General features: G+C 54.6%; 1 protein-coding gene across 7 annotated transcripts in view; it reads left to right on the top strand.

The window, feature by feature from the left end:
- The window catches only part of DLG3 (discs large MAGUK scaffold protein 3), a 76,048-nt gene that overhangs the window by 32,819 nt on the left and 29,222 nt on the right, over positions 1 to 14,007 (top strand). For 4 of the 7 annotated variants that reach the window (XM_051792140.1, XM_051792187.1, XM_051792169.1 and 1 more), the window contains 2 exons: positions 6,583 to 6,636; positions 13,181 to 13,231. In XM_051792140.1, the coding sequence (XP_051648100.1) occupies positions 6,583 to 6,636; positions 13,181 to 13,231 (105 nt within the window). The remainder of the gene's footprint in view (positions 1 to 6,582; positions 6,637 to 13,180; positions 13,232 to 14,007) is intronic. The other 3 variants (XM_051792151.1, XM_051792197.1, XM_051792179.1) reach the window with 1 other exon arrangement.

Here is a 14,007-nt window from a genome sequence, read left to right as displayed (position 1 = left end):
CTTTGCCAAAGATCCTTGTGACCAGGGACCTTTCAAGTCCCCCGTTCCCCGTTTCCGGATGGCTGGGATGCTTCGAGCCCGTGCCAAGGTGCAACCACGGGGCAGGGGCTCTGCTGCCACAGCCCCAGAGTTTGCTCGTGCCACCAAAAACGTCCCAGCTCAGCTGTCTCCCAGAGGCAGCCTGGAGAGGAGGGCTGATCTTGCTTGCAGGCCACCCACGCTGGCTGGGAGCCGAGCACAGGGGCATGGGCAGCAGCCGGTGCCTCGGTAAACGGGACTGACACAGAGGGTTCTGGGCACCCACAAGCTCCACAATCAGCCCCATCATCATTTCCTACATGGTTGATGCCACATTTTGAGCTGTGCAGAAGGAGGGCAGGGCCAGGCTCAGCCTGTTGCTCCCCTTCATGCAGGCATGCTGTCAGGTCATGTGTGCCTGCCCCTGTCCAAGCCATGTCAGCCAGAAAGTCGCTCTTGCCAGGGGTGAGAAAAAGTGCAGAGAGACTTACTTTATCCAGCCCAGTTAAAGTGAAGGGAGACTCATCTCTGGCCAAGAAATTCTTCAGTCTCCAGCAGTTTCTGGTTTTCTTTTGCTCCCTTTCCATGTCCCAGCCTCTGGGAACCCTAAGGGATCAGCTCTCCCTCAGGGCTCTGCAGCCCCCTGAATCTCCCAAGCACCCTCAGCTCTGACCACCATGTAAAGCCCATGAAAGCAAAGAGAGATGAGCACAGGGATGTGTGAGAATGGGACCAGCCCTGGCAGCAGTGTGGTACCTCTCCCCTTGAGAAGGGAAGGGATAGAAAGGTCAAAGCATGGATTTGGTTTTTTGAGATGTAAGAAAAGCCCTACATCTCAGGGGCCAACTGGGAGCCAGGCTTCAGTCTGGGAAGGGATGTACCATGCATCGGTTTTTGACAGAAGGTCTGCGAGGTGGCTTCCCTGGGCACAGCCAGGTGAAAGCCAAGGGGGTCTTTGAGGGTCCAAGAGCAGCCTAGAGAGATGGTGCCAGTATCTCTCTGCTCCATGCACCTGCCCTCTGGCAGCAGCAGAGCTGGGACTCATCCTCTCCCTTGCCTCGGGCACAGGGAGCCTCAGGGTGGGTTTCTGTCCAGCATTGACCTCAGACATACCCCCAGGTTGCTCAGATGCATTGGGAGCTCCATGTGGGGCTTTAGGTTGGTGCAGCAGGTGGTCTCAGCATTGGGAAAACCAGCGTGTGTGCGAAGGGCAGGGAATTCTGGCACGAAGCAGACGAGCGTGTCAATGCTCATCAGGGTGAGCGCCGCCGAGCACGGGCTCCCCGTGTGTGCTGTGCTGGCAGGACCTGAGCTTGTTCCTGTGAAATTAATTCATTATCTTGGTGCAAACCTGCTCCCCACAGCAGCAGGAGCCTGTTGGTGCCCAGGCATCCTGCAGCCGACCCCGCTGCTGCAGCAGCATCACACCACTCCCAGGCATCCCAGAGCTGGTACCTGCACGTTCACAGCTAGCACTCGGCACGGTGGGGTCCTGAGACACAGCAGCTGCTTCCAGAGCTGTAAATACACAGCTTTCTCTATGGTTTAACACTCTTAAAAAAGAAATCGAAGCAGATGGAGCTGTACTACAAGCAGCTCAGTGTCCACCCTGATTAGATGCTTCTGTTGGGCATCTCCCCACTTGTGGCCTTTGCCCCTGAGAGCTTTTAAAAGGATGTAAAGACTGAATTTCACTTATCTCCAGAGCCATTTCCTTCTGAGTGCTACTGTTATACCTCAGACGGTATGAAAGAAAGCGTATTAAAAGACAGATTGACTTTTCAGTCTAATCCAATCTGGGGAATTTGCAGAAATAAAGGAGTTAAGTTAGTACTTTGCTTCTCATGCACTAGCCCAGTGTCACAAATAGTCACTCTGTCCTGCACATTCCTTCCTGCATAACACTCTGGGCACACTAGCCTCCAGCAGAGACCAGCTCTGTGTGTTAGGCCTGGTATTTGTCAGCTGTGGTGGCTCCTGTTTGAGTTCTGTTGCTGGTTAAGGTGGAAATGGGTTTATACGTGGGCACAATTCAGTTGCTGTTGGCCTGGGACATCTGTAGCACATGTATTTTGCCTGGAGGAGACATGTAATTCCTGACCTCTGTGGGCTGGCCCCCATGCTGGCTCTGTGGAGGATGTGAAGCTATGGCAAAGCTTTGGAATTTCAGTTCTGGAGAGATTATCTTGAACTTTCAGTTCAGAGTCTCCCTGCTCAGCTCCTGTGTGCCAGCTCTGAGAGCAGTCCCTTGGGAAATGCCACAGGGCAGGACTCAGTCCTCAGCAGCAGGCCAGTGGATCTCCTCCATTTGCATGTAATTGCAGCTTTCCTTTGGCTTGAAAGTTTTCGAAAATCATCATGTTTTGCAATTCCTACCTTTGTCCCTGCAGACAGCAGCAACAGAAACTGAGGTGAAGGGTGATACCTATAGACATTTGGGGCTTGGCTGACCCCAGGTGACTGTGCTAGTGCCCCTGAGCTGCCAAGACCAGTCACCCATTGGAAATACAGCCCACAGGGCAGCAATCCCTCTCAGATGACCACCCAGAGGGGATAACTAAAGGTGTTTCTGAAAGGCTGCAGTGGTATTGCTCAAGCCTGTGGGGCAGGAGACATCCCTTCTGCCCTGCATGCAGACCCTCAGCTTCCTCCTGGCTTTAACCACGGAGGCAACTGCCCCAAAAGGTCTCAAGGCTCTTCCAGGGCCTCTGCAGGGAGCCAGCCCCTTGCTGGGGACTGCATGGAGCAGGTTGCTGCTCCCTCCATCAGCACCTGGGCTGTGGCTGCCACCAGGACTGTTGTGTAGAGCTCGGTGAATGCAAGGCTCTGCTTCTGTCAGCGCCTGTGAGACCAGAAAGCTCTTGAATCCTGACCTTCAAACTTCATCCCCCTTCACCCCTGTTCCCCTTGACTCCTGTTGCTGCCCAGATTTTCCCAACAGCTGTCCTCTGCCTCGCTGGCTTTGTGCCTAGATCAATCTCTCTGCCCTGCATGTGCATCTGTGCAGTGACCCCACTCATTCCCCAAGGTCCTCGAGTCCCCACAGCCTCCATCCCCTGAGACCCAGGATCTGTGCAGCCCCTTGTGCCTCTGTCTGATGGAGGGAGTTCCAGGCACCTCCAGCTCCACTGGGTTTGGTGATCCTGCTGCCATGGAGTGAGCACTGCAGGGTTTGGACCTCTTCTCTTTCCATTTGTAAATCCCCCCAGCACAAACAGGGCTTGGTAAATAACAGTGTGATGAAGGGGTTTAGATGGAAGAGATCTGACAGCCCCCATTGAATGTGATCTGAACGCCCAGCCCTGTTCCCTCTCCTCGCTGCATGCAGCAGCCCCCTGCTCCTTAGGGCATAAATTACTTACCATTCCCTATAGAATTGAGGGCATGGTTAATTCACCAGCACGTTCCTGCTGCCCAGCAAAAAATTATGAGGCTCTCTCTCCTCCCCTGGCTAGCAGAGCTGCTCGGTACATCTGCTGCCTGGCGGAGGGAGGCAGAAGCTTTTTATTGTCAGGTCCTCTGCTTATTTCTTAGTCTTAGGTCTTGTCTGACTCTTCAGTGGAACTGGCAAGGTGCAAATGTTGGAATGTTTGCAAGTGGAAGTCAGAACTAATGTCCGAACACCTTTCTTGTAGTAGCTGGAATAGCCGGCCGCAGGAGGCAAATGGAGATTTCCTGGTCTGAGCTCTTCCTGACCACGTGTGACTTCGTTTTAGAGCAGCCATTCGGTATCTCCTGGGTCCCATCTGGAGCCTGAGTGGGAAATTGTGCTCCTAGCAGTATTTTGAGATGTAAAAAATCACTAGTGTGGAATGGCTGCGAAGGATGCTCAGTGCACAGGGAGCAGGCTAAACAAAATATGTCCTTAGGGCTCACCACTGTGTGAGAGAGGCAATGTGATGTGTGATTTTTGGGCTATTATTAATTCAACAAAGAGAGCAGTGGGGCTCAGTGGAGGACTTGGGCTGGACCTGCAAAAGCCTCTGTAACAATATGATACACAGCACTTCTCCCTGGGAGGCATCCAAAGCCTCATTTGTGGAGCTGAATTCTTGTTATAAATCATGGGGCACGTGACGGGCTGCATTCATTTAGGCTGCCTCTTCTGCATCCTTCCTGGAAGCTCATCTAATAAGAGCTGGCCTCTGGATGCTCGAACCTTGATGTGCCACCGTTTGTTAATTGCTGGCAGTAGAAGAGCTGCTTTTTTTGCCTTAAAATGTGGAATCCCTTCCTAGAATTGCACTTGGGACTAATAAAAGCCCGTGCCAGGTTTAATATATTCTATCTCACAAATTATCTGGATTAAATACAAGGGCTGTATACTGCCAGAGAGGGGATATTCCAAGTTTAACATTGCTTCTGGGCCTTGGAGATCCCAAGACACTGAACCTGAAAATTGTGATTCTCTTATGTGTGGAGGAGGGGTTTGGCAGCAGTGCTTGGAAGTGGTCATGTTTGGCTGAGTTAGAGATTTAATTGCCATAAAAACTATGATTTTGTAACCAATAGTTACAACTGCAGGAAAGATCAGAAAGCATCTGAATAAATCAAATTAACTACCTCCTGCTCCATCTATATGAGAGCAGAACCTTTCAGGGCAGGATTTAAAACACAGCCTGGTTGACCCTTAACTCTCCCACCTACGGATTGAGGAGAGTGAATAGTCTAGAAATACGATCGACTGAAACAAGAGATAGAAGGGACTGTTGTGCTGGATTATGTGAGGAGGCTGGTCTCAGTCAGGGATGGGGATGGGTAAATGCAGAGGAGGGCAATGAGGAGGTAGCCAACTCCTGTGAAAATATCCCAGACTCACAGAGGCCTTTGGGCTGCGCAGTCCAACACCCCCGTTAATGGGCAGACAGTGGGCCCTGTTAATTGCTGCACTAGCCCACACCTTGACTCGCTGACTCCTGACTCTGATGTTCCTGGTGCCCTAAGGCAGACGGTTCACTTCACCTCCCATTGTAGCTCGTATCTCTTTGCGTGTCTCACTCTGGCTGTTGTTCTCCTCACGAGCCTTGGGATGATGTGGCGAGTCCCGACTCACGCCTGACCTTCCAGATTTCCCACCACTCTCCGTTGCGTGCCGGCGAGGAACGTCAGCTTTGGGAGATTTTGAGTTTCTCGCTTTTGGCCGATCCTCCCTCACGCTCCCCGTCAGAGACAAAGGCCTCCCCAGCTGCCTCGCCCCTCGCTCCGGGGCAGGGGCTGCGGCTCCGCGGACCCCGCGCCTTCAGCAGCCGGCGGCGCTGGACAGCTCCGGCGGGCGGAACCCCGCGGGCGGCGAGCGGGGCCCGGCCGCCCCCTCCAGCCGCCCCCCTCCCTCCGGCCCACCAGCCTGGCCCTACAATCGCCCTCCCGTCCCGTGCCGTCCCTCCGGTCACTCCTGTCGCTCCTCCGGCCGACCTCGTCCCTGATCTCCGGCCGTTCTGTCTCTCCTTCAGCCCCCCCATCCCGACCCTCCAGTCACCCCCCCTCCTCCAGCCACCGCGGCTCTCCAGCCGCGCCCTCCTCCGTGCCGTCCCGTCTCGTCCCTCCGGCCACCCTTGGTCCTCCTCCGGCCGCCCCCGTCCTGGATCTCGGCCGTCCCGTCCTGTCCCTCCGGCCACTGTGGCCATCCCGTCCCGTCCCTCCTCCGGCCACCATGTCCCCGATCTCCGGCCGTCCTCTCCTGTCCCTCCTCTGGCCGCCCCCGTCCCTGATCTCCGGCCATCCCATCCCCTCCCGTCCCGTCCCTCCTCCGGCCACCACGTCCCCGATCTCCGGCCGTCCCCTCCTGTCCCTCCTCTGGCCGCCCCCATCCCTCCGGCCGCCGGCGCTGCAGCTTCCCCAGTCCCCTTTCTCCCAGGAGATCCTCCCTGCCTCCCTGCCCTCTCCTGCCCGAGCTGCCCTCTGTGAGCGTCTGTTCTGCGATGTGCAGCGAGCCGAGAGGCAGAGGGCAGCCCAGGAGGAGGGGTCTGGAGAGAAGTTCATAGGGAGCCCTGCAAGAGAGGGGGATGTGTGTGGTGCTGTGGGGGATGAGCCGAGGCTGCCAAGCAGAGGGTTTTCCCCAGGACTGAGGAGGATGAAGGACCAAATGCTGTCATCTCTCCCAGGACATGGTGTCCCTGTGCTTTGAAGGGGGCAGCAGCTGTTGGAAGGTGCTTGAAGGTCTGACCTGCTGGCAATATATCCCTCTCTCAGAAGAACTTTTTTCCCTACTCCTCCTGCTTCCTACCTCCTTGGTAGTGTGAATTTTAAGTAAATTTTGGTTCTGGTGGGATTCTGGCACAAGGCTGGGAGAGTTTCCAGTCTCCACTGCCTCCTTCCCAGCAGCCAAGGCCATGGGGTCTTTGGGACACACCAGGCCTGAGGAGGGGACCAATGCCCAGAGCCATGTTGTGCCCCTGCTCCTGCCCCAGGGCTCCCGGGCACCTGAAGGAGGGCTGAGGAGAGCCCTTCCTCTCTGCTACCTGGCCTGGATTGCCTGTGGTGGCATGGCCAGGGGAGAGGTAGAGCACCACGAAGGGCTGGGTTCATTGCTCAGCTTGGTGACATCCCACTTTTGTCTCCTCACAGGCCAACCCCGCTCCCATTATCGTGAACACAGACTCGCTGGAACAAGGGCTCTCTGTAAGTCTCCCGGTTTCGTTTTGCTTCCTTTGATCAAGTGGTGCATTTGCCCTGCTCAGCAATGCAGGAAAGACTTTTCCAGCCCAAGGGGGCCCTGGTGAGGCGGCAGAGGAGCCTGATACCTGCACCACGTCCCCACAGCACATCCCACCCCCAAATCTCGCTGGGTGATACTGTGCAGAACCAGGGCTGGCAGCAAGCGATGCTGGAGACTCCAAGCACACCGAGGGTACAAGGCAGAAGGCCTTGGCAGAGGAACTGCTGGACTGGGTGCATTCAGGGTTAATCATACAGTCATTTACTCCACCTCCCATGCAGGTTGGCTGGGAGGCTCTGCTGAGGCATCTCTTACCTTCCTGCACTGCCTCAGCCTCCTTAGGCAGCCCCAGCCCCTCAGGAGGGAGGCAGGGCTCTCTGGGTGCTTTCTGGCACCACACTCACCAGTCTTCAGGGCAGCAGGACCCATCAGATGCTGCTCCTCTCCCAGTGAAGGCTGCCAGCAGCTGAGCAGTGCTTGGTGCCTGTGTTTGCAGCCACAGTGCATTTGGCACTCTTGGCATAGTGTAAAGATAATCTTTCTCAGTTTGTTGCAGGGTTTGCACACTGTTGCATCCCTTCTCAGAACATTTGGAAATCATTCATACTGGGGGGATGGAGGAAGGAGGATGGCCAGGAGGGTGGCCAGCATGGGTTTCTGGCCAGCAGCACTGGTTCCACACTTGTGGGGTGCTCCCCTTTTCATTTGCCCAAAGGGAGCCCAGTTAACAGCTTGACAGGGCTGGATGCTTTGCATCTGGTTTTCTTCTGGTACATGAAACTTCAGCTACCTTCCACATTAATGAAGAGGCACCAGGACTCAGAGCTGGGATGGGTTTGTCTTTGGAGTCATGGTAGAGGGCTGCAGGGGACTTCTGGGGATTGAATCTTCCTCGTAGAGAACTGCAGATCTCAGCCCACAGCCTGTGGTGGGGTCAGCACACATTAGAGCTGTGCTGGGCTGGTTGGGCAGGGCTACAGAAAGGAAGGGAGGCCTGGCTCAGACCTCTACAGCCCTGGCTATGTGATTTAATTATCTCCCCAGGCAGGTTCCCAAGCCCTGCAGAAGCCAACAGCAGGGTGCCCACCTGGGGGGCAGCAGACACCTCCTTCCACGGCAGTGGACTCCACTTTCCTGCCCTCCTGACTGCCTCCCTCTACTCCAGCTCATTAACTCATATCCTTCCCTCTCCCTCCACCTCTATATCCCTGTCCATACCTTCTTCCTGCTGCAGCTCTTTCTTGCTGTGCTGGATGGGAGCTCCCTTCCTGCAGCCCCTAGGGTGGGTTTGGCCGTGTTTCAGGGGGTGCTCTGCAGCCCTGACAGGCACCAGCATCACCCTGGGGATGGCAGTCACTGATCCCATCCATCCATCCTCAGCAGCACATGCCAGGAGGGACTGTCCTGCAGGGGTCAAAAGGCCAGCAGATTGTGGCTGTCATTTTCTGGGCAGAGTGGGGACCACCAGCTCTGTACCCAGGTGTGTGCCTGGGGTGCCTGGAGGAGCCTGTGCCCAGGGCAGGGGAGACACCTCACTTTGATTCCTTTCAGTCTCCAGCCTGGAAACCCTCTTGCCTCCTACTTCATGTTATACCAGGAGAGAAACGAGCCCTGCTCCATCTTTTCCTTCTCTGGAGTGCTGGATTCCTCAGGCTCCAGAGAAAACACCCCCTCAAAACCTCAGCAGTTTATAAGGTCAGCAAAGGAGCCACACCAGGAGCTTGCTGCAAAATCCAAAATGCCAAATCAGTGAGCATGTTTTTTCACAAACCCAAAAGCTGAAGCCTGTTGGTACCGGGTGTATTTGGAAGGGTTAAAGTCACATCTTCCAGTCTTTAATTACTTAACTATTCAATGCTTTCTGTAATGATAAACAGATGGATGTAGTCTAGTTCCTTCCTGTTCTAGCTCCATTGATTGCATTGGACTAGCTGCTGGGCTGGATTTGGCCCCGACTGTTTATCAAGAAGTCTGTTCTGCATTTCAATGTCCCTGTCCACCCACTTCCATCCCCAAGAGCACCAGCAGCACCGTAGCACTGGAGTGGCTGGGGCTCAGCTCTGTTGCCTGTGGCTTGTACAAAACCCAGCACCCCCACAGTGTAAAAACACAAATAAACCATTATAAAATGCCTGCAGTATTAAAACCATCCTTTGAAGGATAAGGATGGGTGCCTGGGGAGATCACCCACGCAAGCCCCAAGGTCACTGCTCACAGTTTCCACCCTGTATTTTGCCCAACAGGTCCATAGCAGGGAGATGGAGAATCGGAAACAGAGTTCCCATGGCAGATGGGGTCTCTGCATTTCAGAGCAGCCTGTCTAAAGCTGAAACAACTTCTTGCTTCCAGGCAGTCCCAAAGTGAGCAGGGAAGGTCACTCCAAAGCCCTTGAGGAGTTGATGGTTTCAGAGTCTGGGTCCTTGGAGCCAAGCAATGAGGTGCCATCACCTCCTCAGTTTCTAAAAGCCAGGTGTGAGGAAGCAAAGTGCTTCCCAGGCCTGATCCCAGCCCATGAGCACCACAGGAGCCCAAGGCTCTGCCACCAATTAACACAGAGGCAGCCTTCTTGTGCGGGGAGTCAGCAGTGCTGACTCTGCTGTTGGGGTCCCCAGTCGTGGTCTCTGCAGGGTGGGAGACAGCAGAGATGGCCATTGAGTAGGGCAAACTTGCTTGTAAGCCTGAAAAAAAACCAGAAAAAAATCAAAACTAAACTGCCACCCTCATGCTTTGGTCCCAAGTGCTGGCAGCAGCGCATCCCACTGCCAGTTCCTGCAGACAGTGTGGCTGCACAGTCCTCCCAGCTGTTGCTGGGGCTGTCACACTGCAAACCCCTTCCCTCTGCCCAGGCTCAGCAGGTTGGCCCTCACGGCCCTCTGGCAAAAGGCTGACCAGAAATAGGGCATTTAGGACATTTATATACTCTGTGCACAAGGCCAACACCGTGGGCAATGTACACCAGGGGTTGAAGCCAGGGGTTAGCTGGAAGCAAGTCAGTAGGTCTCAGTGCTGCGGCAGGACATGTGGATGCAGGGAGGTGAAGGGAAGGAGCTCTTGACCTATTTTCCTGGGCCCCCTGCCATGTGCAGGCAGGGAGAGCTCTCCCTCGCCAGCAGTGTCGGTGCCCATGCCAGCAGGGACATGCCCATTGCTCCTGCTGCTCCCCTTTCCTCTTTCTAGAGCGGGCGTGGGGCATCACCAGGTGCCCTCCACCCCCAGCTCTGCCTGGCACCACCAAGGGCTGGCTCTCCAGCCTTTGGACCCTCTTCATTATGTTGATACACATCTGTTCCACCAGCAGGTCCCAGTGCTTGTCCCCATGGCATCCCTAACCACAGGGTGTGGGCTAGATCCTGCTCTGAAAGGGGCTGTGGGCAGTGTCACCCTTCCTGCAGGTTATTTTCTCCTGCAGCCTGGTGGGCTATTCAGGTTGCATTTGAGGAACCCCATCTTAGTCTTCTAAATTTGGCCTTCTTTTTTATTTAAAAAACAAGTGAACGCCACCACCACCACCACCCCCCCCAAAAAAAAAAAAAAAGCCAAAAGAAAAGAACCAGAAAACCCACCCCCAAATCCTGACTCTCCAGCAAATTGCAGAGCGTGTTCCGCGTGCGCTGTTGCGGTGTTGGCCGGCGGAGCCTGCAGACAGCTTGCAGTAGCTCTGGAAGGTGTGTGCTCTTCTGTTTATCAAATGAGTGTTAACTCTGCAGCCTTCTGTTGATGATCTAAATGCCGTCATTGGTAACTATTTCCCTGCTGCTCAAAACACGACGGGGAAGTGAAGGCCAGCAAAGGCGCCTCTTCCTGAGCCCTCAGGTGGGCTTGTTGCATGGGAAGGGCTTGGAAAAAAATACCATTACTCTTTTCCATGAGGAATCAGGTGATTCTTAGGATCAGAATAGGCAGGGAACAGCTGATTCAGTACCTGTCCAACCCCTGACACCCCTGTCAGCTCTGCAGGTGCTACATGAGGAGAGGAGAGCAGGGTGGAGTGTGCTCTCCCTGCCTATGGGTGATGGAGCCAGGATCTTCCCACCAAACCCATAGCGCTGAGTCAGCCCCAAACAGGAGCTGGGGAGGAGCACAGGGCACTGACAAAAGACAGGAGGAACAGCCTGTGGCAGAGCCAGGCCATGGCAGCTCCGATGGGTGTCATGGGGAGGTTTTTGCCGTCAGCGAGTGACTGCTATTTGATTTTCCGACACTGGAACGTTTGCTTTGTTGGCTCGTTCCCTTGGTTACGTGGTATATATTAAGTTCTTCATTTGGCTTCCTTATACAATTAACTGGCATTTCGTTGCGTGGATTTTGGAAACACAATCAGAGCTGAAACTTTGTGGTCAGGCCTGGCTGACCCCAACGTGCCTGGCCAGAGCAGGCTGCTCCCAGCAGACACCACTTTGAGCGAGCGCCGACACTGCTGGCTGACAGGGAGCAGTGCAAAACACTGCTCAGCGTTGGCAGCCCTGAGGTTTGGGGACTGGGGATGCCCCCGGCCCCCCTGCCTGGCAGCGGGGTGCCTGACGGGGTTGAGTGCTGGGGTGTCTGTGCACCCCGGGCGCCTGCCAGCTCGCATGCTGCTGGCTCTCGCCACGACTCACAGATTGTCAGAGTTTTCTGCAGATCCCCATCCTGTAGGGATGTGTACACTGTTCCTCCGAGGCCGTGGGTGTGCATATGGCTGGCTGTGTGGCAACTGTGCTGAATGCCAAAGCAGAGAGGACAATGTGTGTAGTAGCAAAGGGTGCCAGGAATCTGAGTCGCTGGAAAGCTGGAGAGAGGCGACGCCGCGCCCCACGCACCGGGATACCAACTGCAGGGATGAGCTGAGCCCGAGGGCTGCGCTGAGAGAGGCTGTGAGGGCGGCACGGGCCAGTGAGCCGGCTGCACTTAGGATTAGTCAGGACGGCAGGACGAGAGGAGGGAAAGGCAACTCATGCAGGAGGGGGAACCTGTGGCGAGGGAAGCGATGCCCCTCTGCCCTCAGGAGCACAGCCCAGGGCAGCACTGTGGCAGAAGGTGGCACTGGCCATGTGTCCCTGTCCCTCTGAGGCTATCAGGGATCCTGCTCTGGGGATTGTCCTGCTCTGCTCTGCGCTGGGGTGGCCTCACCTCAAGTGCTGGGGGCAGTTTTGGGCACCACAATGTAAGAAGGATATAAAGCTATTAGAGGGCATCCAGAGGAGTGCTACAAAGGTGGTGAGGGGTCTATAGGGGAAGCCATATGAAGAAAGGATGAGGTCACCTGGCTTGTTCAGCCAGAGGAGGAGACTAAGGACAGACCTCATCGGGACCTGTGGCTTCCTCACGAGGGGAAGACGAGGGGCAGCACCGATCTCTGCTCTCTGCTGACCAGTGACAGGACCCAAGCCTGAGGCTGTGTCAGAGGAGGTTTAGGTTGGATCTCAGGAAAAGGTTCTTCCCCCAGATGGTGGTCGGGCACTGAACAGGCTCCCCAGGTCAGTGGTCACAGTCCCAAGGCTGCCAGAGCTCAAGAAGCATTTGGACAACACTCTCAGGCCCATGGTGGGATTCTTGGGGCTGTTCTGTGCAGGGCCAGGAATTGGATTTGATGACCCTTATGGTTCCCTTCCAACTCAGGATATTCTATGAAAACTGTTGCTGTTGAGTGTAACAGCTCTGGATGCTCCAATAGCCAATTGCTTTGCAAATCTTGTTAAATTTTGGACGTTAGCAGCTGTTTATGGTCTGATCCTGATGACGTGGAGTGAACCTGCTGCCTTGTTTTCCTGTGTATGGCTGGTTATGAGAAAAATGGATTTTTTTTGACTGTACATTTACCATTTTAGAGCCTACAGTTGCATCCCTTTTGTTTGTATCCATTATGTTTCTGAGAGCTCTGCTTTAACACTGAGTATGGAAGACCTTTAAGTGTGGGGATCAGTATGGTGTACAGCACTGAGACAGGCTACACCATTTTTGTGTATAAGGGCAGCACGATGTTTTCACCTCTCGCTGTGCCCCACTCTCACACCTTGTTTCCTTTGCACCCAACTAATTTCATAGAATGAATTATTCCGAATTTTCCGTTAATACAATCATGCTACTAAAAGATTTTAAAAATATAAGCTGCTAAAGGTGTTTATTATGTTATTATGTACAGACATTTTTTTCTTTTAAATGGACCGACCCCCTCTCTTCCTTTCCTCCAGCAGTGAATTCCTGAGGTTAATTATATGCCGCGTAACAAAGGTGTTATTTCCTTTTGTGCCTTCAGTTGAGTTCCTTTTCACGGCTGAAGAAATGAGCTGGGAGAATAAAGGCTTTGCACTGAAGTGCATTAAAGTCAGTGGGCTTTGGCTCATACCCAGGAAGAAAAGCAGCACATGGTTTAATTCCAGGGCAGGCTCAAGCAGTTGCATTTAAGGTTTTTTCAGCGGTGATGGTGCAGCTTTTTGGTTGGATTCTTCATATTCAGCTGTCAGAGGGGAAAAATGAATTCCCCAAGGACCAGCACATAGTCGTAACACGCTGTCTCCCTCTCTCCAGATGAATGGCAGTGATGGGATGTTCAAATATGAGGAGATCGTCTTGGAAAGGGTAAGTACTCTTTACTCACCCGCCAGCAGTCTTTGCTGCCTCTTCCCACTCACCCACCCACCAGCACAGCCAGCCCCCCAGGCATCCCTGCACCAGCTGATGGGGAGGGGTTGGTCGCTGCTCCCTGCTCTCTCTGGAGGTTTTTGCAGGTGTCGCAGTTGCTTTGCCTGCCTGGCCCTGCAGCACGGGGAGAGGTGGGCTTGCTGCTCCCCTCTCCCCTTGCAGACCCCTCCAGAAGGCAGGGAGGAGGGCTTCTCCCTTGCCTCCCTCTCTCACACCCCCACCCACACAAACCATCAGTGCAGTGGAGGAGGCTCTTTGTCATTGCCTTTGCCAGCAAACGGAGGTGCAGGGAGCTCTGCTTGTGCTGGCACTCAGGTAGGTGCACCCCACAGCTGGGCACAGGGGACGGATGCCACCCCGCCACCAGACTGCCCACTGCTCTGGGCTACACAGCCTTGGGATGCTAAGCTGCAAGAACAGGTTTTATAGTAAAACAAGCCACAGTGGGAGAAGTTTCTGCTGAAGCCTTTTCGTTGTTGGCAACACAGAGGTGATGGCATCCTCTGCTAAACTCAGCTCCCCCCACATATGGGGTTTACCCAGGGGCAAGCCAACACCACAGAGGGCAGGGAGGGCTTTCCCTTGGTGCCCAGGAAGTGAGTGGGATGGAGGGATGGACAGGGAGTGGGAAAAGCAGGCCCAAGGTTTACTCCAAGAGGCAGGCACAGCCCTGCTGACGGGATGGCCGGGGTGGGAGGCTGCCCACGGCGCTC

This window comes from Manacus candei, unplaced genomic scaffold (genome assembly GCF_025592945.1).
Source record: "Manacus candei isolate 608988 ecotype Guabito, Panama unplaced genomic scaffold, ASM2559294v1 h1tg000003l, whole genome shotgun sequence".
In the NCBI taxonomy this organism is placed as follows: Eukaryota; Metazoa; Chordata; class Aves; order Passeriformes; family Pipridae; genus Manacus; species Manacus candei.
This window is presented reverse-complemented; position numbering and strand designations above follow the sequence as displayed.